Source organism: Macadamia integrifolia, chromosome 11 (genome assembly GCF_013358625.1).
Source record: "Macadamia integrifolia cultivar HAES 741 chromosome 11, SCU_Mint_v3, whole genome shotgun sequence".
Classification (NCBI taxonomy): domain Eukaryota; kingdom Viridiplantae; phylum Streptophyta; class Magnoliopsida; order Proteales; family Proteaceae; genus Macadamia; species Macadamia integrifolia.
This window is the reverse complement of record NC_056567.1, coordinates 32,686,589-32,696,897: the sequence shown is the minus strand read 5'-3', so window position 1 is coordinate 32,696,897 and position 10,309 is coordinate 32,686,589. Positions and strand designations below refer to the sequence as shown.

Here is a 10,309-nt window from a genome sequence, read left to right as displayed (position 1 = left end):
TTTTGACAAAGAGCGAGTCCTTACTACACTATTCCTATACGATAGGGGAAGACACACGAAGGAGAAGGCATCTTCTCTAATAGTTTGCTTGTTGGCAAAGGAGCACCCACTCACCATACTACTACTTTTCTTTTCTTTTCTTCTGGGTAGAACCCCATTCTACCATCCAAAGCAAACCATTCAAAGACAAAAAAGCGCGAAAATAACAGATGGGCACATCACATGCATAGGAAAGCAGTTGAATCAGGATCTAACCAGTCATCGGGCGTACAAGTGTATTAATAGAAAATAGAGGTGAAAGTTGAGCTGTGGTTCGTGGGACCCATTGGAGTAGGAGTGTGGCTATCCTTCTTTCTGTGTAACTTCCTGCTTTTAATAGATCCTATCTGTTTATGTTAAGTAGTGCCCTCTTTTCGGTCTACTTAGCTATAGAGAGAGAGAGAGAGAGAGAGAGAGAGAGGGAGAGATTCTTATCTTCTAGAGAGTGAAGTGTGTAGAAACTGGGGAAGGAGGTTCCGTCTGGGTAAAAGCAAAGGCAAAGATAGATTTAAGTTGTTTTTAACTTTTAAGTGTTGGGTTGGGTATCAAGAGATGGAAGTAGAAGGGGGCGAGTGACAAAGGAAACAAACTAACACTCTATAAGTGGAGATGTGTCAAGGAAGGGACTAGGGAGTCTGGTTGGGAAGAAGAGTTTGGGGTTGGGGTGGGGGGATGTCGTGGTCATCAGGTCGTGGGAGAATATTTGTTAAACTTGGAGAGCCGAAAGTGTAGGAGGTAGCTACGTCATCTTGTTTTGACATTCTTTTCACCCTATTCCCTCCCTCCCTCCCTCCCTCAGGACCCCCACACCCTTCAAATTATCTAACTAGCCTTTGCCTCCCATTTATTTAGAGCGGATTTTGATACGCGGAAAGAATTCATCAAATGATCAACTGTGGTGGATTTCATCTATGTGGATCATATGAACGGTTTTTCATGCAGTTTCTGATTTTGAAAAATAAAGTCAGTAATCAAATGGACCAAAATCAGCTGGAAACAGAGCAGAAACGATTCAACCCAACCCGAAACAGGGGTGAACCAACAATTTGACACCCCATTTCACTTTGTCTCTACTGACACTGAGTCCCACTAGTTCTCCCTTATCTAATGTGACGTTTATTCACGTGCTTTGGCAGCAGTTTTACTAAGAATTGTGTTAAGAACATAAAGATATAGTTTTGGGTTTTGACTCCTCTGTTTCCTAAATTGCTGGTGTCGTTTCCTCTCTGCTACTGGGATGATGATGAGGGCTCGAAATGTACCATGGTACGGTATCTCAATATAAATCCATGAAATTGAAGAAACCCAAATGGGTATAACCTGTCACGCGTGGAAACTGTTGTAAATGGTGATGGGGGTAGGGGGGGGATACCAAGATTTGACAGAGGACTGGTCCTGAATCCTGATGGCAGTAACGTAGTTCTGCAAACAAGGAGGGTCAGTTGAGTGATATCTCAAAGTTCAATTCAAAAAAGGTTCATCTTTGCTCTAAGCCTCTTAGGCTCTTAAGGCCATAGGGGCGTCATTGAGGCACTTCTCTCACTTTGCATATTTTGCCTTCCTTTTTCTGCTTTCCTAGCTGTACTTCAACTCTTTTTCTGCTCAACTCTCCTTCTTCTTCTTCTTTACTGATTCTACTGAAGCTCTCTAACTTCTCTAATGGCGGACATAAGCCATCCTCCTATGGATCAACTTCAAGACCTTGAATACTGCATAGACTCCAACCCTCCATGGCGTAAGTTCAATCCTGTCTTCTTCTTTCCTTTTCCTTTGCTTTTTGACAGTCATGTTATATACAACACTCCAGAAACAGGAATGGCCTTTTGGGCTTTGTAGCTGTTACATTGTAGTTCCATTTCTAAGAAATAACACTGAAGCAAGAACCTGTGATTTCATTATTGGTGCTATTTCCGGTGAAAATGAAGCTATGAATGTGGTTCTTCTCTAAATATTTGAACTTTCCTTCTATTATGTCTTTGTTTTTTGTATAAATATTGGTCCTTGTAAAAGTTTCAGTAGCAGTGTTTTGACTACCATTTTTTTAAACTGTACGAACAGTCCTTGAATGCTTAATATTAAGATAAGGAGACATGGTAGGCTGGGTAATATGTTGAGACAAAGTTCAAATGATGTGTGTGGTGGTTTTGGTTGGGGAGGGGGGTAGGGGAGTGTGGGGCTTATGTTCTCTAAGTTCTGAGCAAACATTGAAACAGAACTTGTGATGTATTTCTAAACTTTTTGAGTACAGGAGATGCATTTTTTTTTTTGGTTTAAATGTGGTTATATCTGCATATCAATATTTTCATCTGTTGGGAATGGTTTATGTTCAGCTGATTCAATGAAGGCCCCCCATTTTTCATTGCCATATTGGTGTTGGAATTTTAGATATGTAGGGTTAGTCTGATATTTTGTGGGTAGGTGGTCATCTTGCTTGTGCCTGTGCTTCTCTGTTCATGAGCAGGATGCCAATATTGTTGTCAATGGGTATTGTGACCCACTTTTCAGTTATTGGGGGATCAGTATTTTCTCATTAACAAATATTGTAAATGTTGACAGGAGTTGTCATGAATAATATATATATATATATATATATTTATGTGTTTTACATTTTTCCTGAATGATTTTCTACTCCCCAAGTAAGAATTGCACAATATGTTTTGGTTAGATAACTTTTCTTTTAGCCTTTAGGTGCTTTACCCACAAGAGTTCCAGTTAAAGATGATACCAAAGTCAGCCAGGAAAACCTTTGAACTTTACTTTACTTTAAGGGAGTAGCATCCCCTGATAATAAAACTCATTCTTGGTTGTTAATAATAAGTATTGACTTGCCATGTAATGCATAAGTTTGCACGTCTATATTTTTTTTCTTTCTCCTTGGATCTAGTGCTCTGTTTTAAAAGCAGATATCCAGTGCATCTTTGTGCGTTATAGCCTGAATAAAGTGAATTCTTCAAAAAAATTGAATTTCAAGTTAAAAATTTCATGGCAATTGTTTCTTGACTTTTGATTATGATGTCTCGAGTGTAGTCAGATAAATTATAGGGCTAGTTCATGGCATATGATGTGATCCAACGTAAATTTGTAAATGATTAAGACTGAAGAATCACAATATACAGTGAAAACGTAAGAAATCCAACAGCCATGGTAAGCCAAGGCCGACTTTCCAGCAACTGGGTGAAGTAGTGAACTCTCTCGAAACTATTATATGATTCTAATACTTCAATAAAGGAGGCATCATTTCAGGAGATTAGTGAAGATAAGTTTCTAGCAACAACAAATTTCCAATTCCACAGATGTTTGAAATAACAACTTTATAACAACCTAGATCATAAATTAGAACCCGTTGGGATTTTTTTTGGTTTACTTTAGAACCTCTTAGGCCATGAGTGATGCAGTTAAAACTAATTGGGGTTATATATAAGTTGAGCCTTTAGTCCTGTTAAGTTTAATTCTGTGTTTTAACTTAGGTTGCTAACTTACTGTATCAAAATTTTTTGCTTATCATATATGATGTGCAAATGTATATGCATCCATCGGCAGTTCCATGTTCGTGAAATCCCTGTATTCTATGATTCAATAGTCAGATGGATCTGACTTCTAGGCACATTCCTGCACACAATCCATTTAACATATGACCCATCTTCCTAGTAAGTGGGGTCTTTTGTGTAAACCTCAACAAGAACATAGCAGGTACAGTGGTATACAAGATGTTTATGAGGTTCAATTTTTTCATCAAAGACCTAGAAAAACAGGAGGTTTACAATTTAAACTCTTTTTACTGTAAAATATAGAAACCTTCATTTGCCAGCACCCCTCTCCCAAAAGAAAAGGGCATACCTCGCTTCTTCTCCTTGGAGTAGTACCAGAAAAATATTGTCCTCTTAATTAAATGATTTTGAAAGAGAGGTATATATGATATGCTGTATGGGATTATGTTTTTTTTTTATTGTAGATTGAGAACTTTAGGCTGCATATGGGAAAAATGTGGAATGAAAACTTGAACAATTAGTCGATCATCAATATTGAAGTCATCTGGAGTCATCTGGAAATAGGAATATGAAAAAGGAATGAGGTCACTTTAAGATTTCAAGAAATGAACTCATTCCTTATCCTTTTTTTTTTTTTCCCAACTAATGCTCCCAGTGATTGCTGCTTATAGATGTTGAGTTACACGTTCAATTGCTAAGCAAAACCATGACATCACGCTTGATCTCCAGTGCAGTGATGGTATATCAGTTTGTTATTTGGCTGGTCAATGTTTGCTTGTGCAGTAAAATGAATGTGAATTCTTAAATTTTTTTTTTTTCACCTTTTTTCACAATTTAGAGCTTTCTTTTGCAGTTGAAACTATCTTATTGGCATTTCAAAACTACATCCTCATGCTGGGCACTACTGTGATGATCCCTACGTTCCTTGTACCATTGATGGGTGGAAATTATGTAAGCTGTATTATAGTTTCTACTAGCCATTATTCTGACTTACTCATTGTGCACATCAAAATAAGTGGGGATTTGGACCCACCATTTTCCAGATCCCGGCCTATGTATTCCTTTGTTAGAAACTAACCTGGTTGGGTGTTGTAAGTTGTAATCATCTTTCCTGAAGAGTTATTGCTTTATCATTGATGTCCTTACTTTTTTCCTACCAAAAATAATGTTGACTAAATGTTTTGGACCGTCCAATCCAGTGAATTTTTTCTACGAGAAATATTTGGTAGAAGGCATAAATAATGTTGATTGAATGGTTTGGACCGTCCAATCCAGTGAATTTTTTCTACGAGAAATATTTGGTAGAAGGCATCATTCATTGTTATGTATGATCCCTCTCTATAGCAGTTCGGGGAGATCAGATAGACTCCCAGAAAAAGCCTTTGTATTATTTCGCATTCAGTTGACTTTATTTTGGTCCATTTTCTTGCCCAAACAAAATAGGGAGACAAGGTTCGGGTTATACAAACTCTGCTATTTGTATCTGGCATCAATACACTTATGCAAACTCTTTTTGGAACGAGGTTGCCGGCAGTGGTGGGTGGTTCTCCTGCATACATAATACCCATTGTTTACATCATTAATGACTCATCATTGCAGCGAATTCCTGAATCTCATGAAGTAAGTTCTCCCTAGCTCCTCACCTTTTATGTGGGTAAATTGAGATTAAATCTGACTACTGTCACAAGCACTGGGATTAACCATGCACCATTTATCTAATAATTTTGTGTAAAGTTACACAGATTTATCTTCGTGTCTCTTACTTGTAGAGATTTATACAAACCATGCGAGCAATCCAAGGAGCACTTATTGTAGCATCAAGCATACAAATTATCCTAGGTTACAGCCAAGTTTGGGGGCTTTTCTCAAGGTACAGTATAGCAACGCTTCATTTCTTCAAATTATATTAGTAGCCACTCTGAAGGGGTAGTATTCCTATTCCTAGTTCTGTGTTCTTCACAGGTTTTTTAGTCCTCTTGGAATGGCACCTGTGGTTGCATTGGTTGGCTTGGGGTTATTTGAGCGAGGATTTCCTGCGGTATGTATTACCTTTAAATGGAACATTATTTACCGGGAAGAGCTCCTTAGGCCAGGATTGGTTACATGACTATTACAAATCATAACCTTTGGCTGATCTGTTGTTTTCTTTCTGAGTGGAACCTTCTGATCTGTTGTTTTCTTTCTGGGTGGCTTAACATATTTTCTCATCCCACTTGAAAGATTGCAGTAATATTTGTTAAGAAGATAATGTTGTATACAATGTATATAATGAATGACTGTGTTCAGCCCTCCTACATAAGCCAGCGTTAGGGCTGTAAATGAACTGGATATTATCCAGATCCATACTTGGATCTGACCCATTTCTTCTGGATACAGATAGCAGTATAGCACTGATATCCTAGCTGATTAAGATTCAATCCATTTATGGCATATTCAATTATAATTGGTTGGATATTGGTAAAGCCATATCCGATCCGATTAATATCCAACCCGTTTAAATTTATTGTATCATATCATTCATATAAATGACATTTAATATAACAAGAGGGTTATTTGTGGAGAAAAAATAAAAATAAAATGAAGGGTAAACTACTCGCAAAAGGCCAAAAAAATGGTGAAAATAGATGGTAAAATAGGTGGTGAAATCACAGGCCATTTTAAAAGATATCAGAACATCAGATTCATATCTGAATATATTTAAATGGATGTGAACACAGATATGGCTTTCATATCCGTAGAATATTTTCATTGGATATCAAATATCAGGTTATTAATGGACTGACTATGGATATAGCTATATCTGGCCTTTATTCAGTCTGTTACTGCCCAGGCCAGTGAGCACCTTATATTCCCCCTTGTTACTTTTCTTTGCTCGGTCTCTTTATTAATTTACACAGTGACTTTATGGAGGAGAAATTGACTGTTATACTTCTTTTAGGTGGGAAATTGTGTTGAAATTGGGTTACCGATGCTATTGGCAGTTATTGGCTTGTCACAAGTGAGTGGTTTCATATTGTACCGGGAAAGATTTTGTCTTTACTGATATTTGTTTATCTCTTTGTTCTTTTAGTAAATTATGTATCTTGTGAACTGCAGTATCTGAAGCATGTTAGGCCAGTCAAGGATGTTCCCATATTCGAAAGGTTTCCCATTCTGATTTGTACTACAATCATTTGGGCATATTCCCATGTCTTGACTGCTGGTGGGGCCTATCGAAACAGGCCTATAAAAACACAACAAAATTGTCGCACTGACAGAGCTCATCTTATATCCTCTGCACCATGGTAAGCAGCCGGAGTTAGTTTGCTTCTTCCGTGTGATTTTGCTTTAGGTTTTTATTTCTGCTTGAGTTCAATTTCATTTATGTCTTCTTTCAGGTTCATGTTCCCCTATCCTCTGCAATGGGGCCCGCCAACTTTTGATGCGGGCCATACATTTGCTATGATGTCTGCAGTTCTAGTGTCGATGGTAGAGGTACTAAATTAAGCCAAGAATTCTCTGTCCGCAACTGCTGTTAGTTTCTTTTCCTTGACACAGTTTCATACATTACACCCCAAACTGCCCTAGTCCTTTGATATGCGCCACTTAATTGGTAGCCCACGTAATTGGATGACCTTTGCCAATAATCACAACGACTGCAATTGTAACATTCTTTCTACTCAAGGGCCAAAGCTGTCCAAGTATGTGCACTCCAAAAGAGCATGATGATATAAATTCTGAAAAAAGAAGCTGGAATGTATTGCTTTGTGAGAGTATAGCAGATTGTCCAAGGTGTGGGATTTGAGATGTGAATGGCATATGATGAAAGACCCCAAAGTCCACTTGTCTTTCATGGATACAGAATAGCCTACCTTTTATTTTGTGATACCATCTGATCTCAATTCTTGTTTGCTCAACTGCAGTCAACTGGTGCATATAAAGCAGCATCTCGGCTGGCAATTGCCACTCCACCTCCTGCCTATGTGTTGAGCCGAGGCATCGGTTGGCAGGTTAGATGTTTTAAAATAAACGTTTTCTAATGAATTTAGCTTGCATCACAAGCCTGCTTCTTCTAATATGGCTTTTACTTCTGTATGGACTGCTAAGAAAACAAGAAATCTTATTGCAAGCATCTAATCTTTGACATATCAAATGAATTAAAACACGTAATTGGGGACAGCTAACAGAAAATCAAATCTTGGTATACATTATGCTACCTCTGTTCACTTTAGTCAGTCATGGCACTGAGGGTATGTTTGTTTGTTAGAAAAGAAACGAAAAGAAAAAGAGAGAGAGACCCATAATTTTGTTCTTATCATTTTTTCTTTTCTTTTCTTGCCAAACAAGCATATCCTAACATCACTATAGCTTTGTTCTGATAGTACTTTTAATGGGTAGAACGAGGTCAGCTCACTCAACGTAACAAATTCAATTCCTGTGGTTATCTTGGGCACATTACCTTCGAGTTAAATTTTTCTAGCCCAAAATATCATATTGAGGATTTGGATGTAGTACCACCCTTTTTTTTTTTTTTTAACAAGAAATTCATTTAGATAAAAACCATGGAATACAAAACAGATAAAAGGCATGAAAGACACAAGGCTTGGTACGTATATCCAAGAGCCAAGGAATGGAATATGACCAAGCAGTATCATACCACCTGCTTTATGCATTCTTCATGATAAATTCTCCTAGACAACTTGAACTATCTTATTTTGGAATGACTAAGAAAAGAATCAGGCATGCAGCCCCAGAAAAAGATTGACCAATATGGATGTTCTTTGAGTCATCACCTTCTGTAAAAAAGGGTCAGGACCACTGTACTCCAGTTTGCATGTCATTGCTTTATAGTACACAAGTGACTTCTCTGATGCATTTCATCTTGGTCCATTTTACTTATGGTTTCATTGCTTGAATTCCAAGGAGCTAATGTTTTTGGGACATTACATATGCAGGGTATTAGTGTATTGCTCGATGGCCTTTTTGGTACAGGGACTGGTTCTACTGTATCAGTGTATGACCATTCTCTTGCTGCTATGCACCTGTGAGCAGTTATTGCATCCTCCTTTTGTTGTTTATAAAGTTACAATTGACATATATCGACCACATATATCAGGGAGAACGTGGGGCTTCTTGGACTAACTCGTGTTGGGAGCCGAAGAGTTGTTCAGATTTCAGCTGGCTTTATGATATTCTTTTCAACCTTAGGTTTGTTCTTACTACATTAGCTGAATAAATACGTTATTGGGAGTTGGGAAGACAAGAGTTCCTGTCTTTCTTACCCTGGTGGTGAACACTTCAGGTATAAACATGGCAATTTTGCACCTACCCATTCATCCTTGTTCTATCCTTGCAGGAAAATTTGGAGCTCTTTTTGCATCTATACCCTTTCCAATATATGCAGCACTTTACTGTGTTCTCTTTGGCCTTGTGGGTATGCAATCAACTTGCAAAATTTTGATATTTTTCCTTTCCTTTTTATTTTTTACATTCACTCATTCCCTGTTTGTTTGCAGCTTCAGTTGGATTATCATTCCTACAGTTCACAAACATGAACTCTATGAGAAATCTTTTCATCACTGGGCTTTCGCTTTTTCTTGGGATATCTGTCCCGCAGTATTTTAGCGACTACTGGGGATCTTCTCTTCATGGTCCTGTTCACACTCGTGCAGGATGGGTTAGTGAATCTCTACAAGCCTCATTATGGTATTTTTGAAGGGAATCAAATGTATCAGTATGGTTTGCAAACATCACACAAGTACATGAACACATGGACTGGGAATGAGACCTGACAATCTCAACTCAGGACTCAAGGAGTTGAAAAAGCTTCCAATTCAATAGGCATGTGTCATCAAGGGTTCTTCCATAAACAAAAATCAGAATGGAATTTCTTTTCTCCTTTCTGCAGTGAGAGCAAAAGAGTGAGAATTTGCTTGATACATGCCTATTGTTACTAGACATTTTCCCATTCAAGTTCACTGGAAGAGATCTTAACTTGAGACCTGCCTATTGGCAAAACCCATCCATTTATGTTCCCTGGAAGGGATCTTAACTTGAGACCTGCATTGGCAAAACCCAACTAGTCTCACTACTTTTATGTATTGGGGTGGATTTTTTCCTCAAAACCATGCTTGGTCCTATGAGGATTATCTTTGAATTTCTAGTTCATGAAGTTTGTTTTTTTTTCTTTTCTTTGCTTGTAAGATGATGATAACATTTTTTTTTATATTTTTTGGGATTGGCAGTTTAATGCATTCTTGAATACCATATTCTCATCACCACCAACAGTGGGGTTGATTGTTGCTGTGTTTCTTGACAACACATTGGAAGTGGAGAAGTCAAAGAAGGATAGAGGGATGCCTTTTTGGGTGAAGTTCAGAACATTTAGAGGTGATAACAGAAATGAGGAATTCTATAATTTGCCATTCAATCTCAACAGGTTCTTTCCTCCCACCTAGCAACCACACCTGGGTCACTAAGCAAGCTAGTCTTGTGAAACTCCAATTGAAAGTTCTCATCAGAGTTGAGAATTACCAGCATTTTTGAGGACTTCTCTGCGGACCTTTGCATCTTTTGTAATTTTGTCACACCATCATTGAATGGCCTCAAGCATTAAGCATTGTAAAGCATTTGATCTAGGGGCCTTGTAGGATCTGATGTAATAAGAAAAAGTTTTGGTCTTTCTGCTTGGATTGAAATTCCAACAATGGCACTAATGAAACTAACACAAGGTCCTTCTCAAGCTCTGGACTTGGGTAGAATTTCATTTTGGGTTCTGTAAAATCATTTAATTTTATCATTGC

The 10,309-nt window shown here is 37.9% G+C and overlaps 1 protein-coding gene across 1 annotated transcript; it reads left to right on the top strand.

The window, feature by feature from the left end:
• Window positions 1-1,433: 1,433 nt before the first annotated feature.
• LOC122092840 (nucleobase-ascorbate transporter 1) lies at window positions 1,434-10,248 on the top strand. The gene is made up of 14 exons (XM_042663133.1): window positions 1,434-1,774; window positions 4,381-4,478; window positions 4,971-5,147; window positions 5,297-5,397; window positions 5,490-5,565; window positions 6,466-6,525; window positions 6,624-6,811; window positions 6,905-7,001; window positions 7,430-7,516; window positions 8,462-8,520; window positions 8,623-8,714; window positions 8,863-8,940; window positions 9,023-9,183; window positions 9,752-10,248. The coding sequence occupies exons 1-14, from the start codon at window positions 1,699-1,701 to the stop codon at window positions 9,962-9,964; spliced, it is 1,563 nt and encodes a 520-aa protein (XP_042519067.1). The 5' UTR covers window positions 1,434-1,698; the 3' UTR covers window positions 9,965-10,248.
• The last annotated feature ends 61 nt before the right edge of the window (window positions 10,249-10,309 follow it).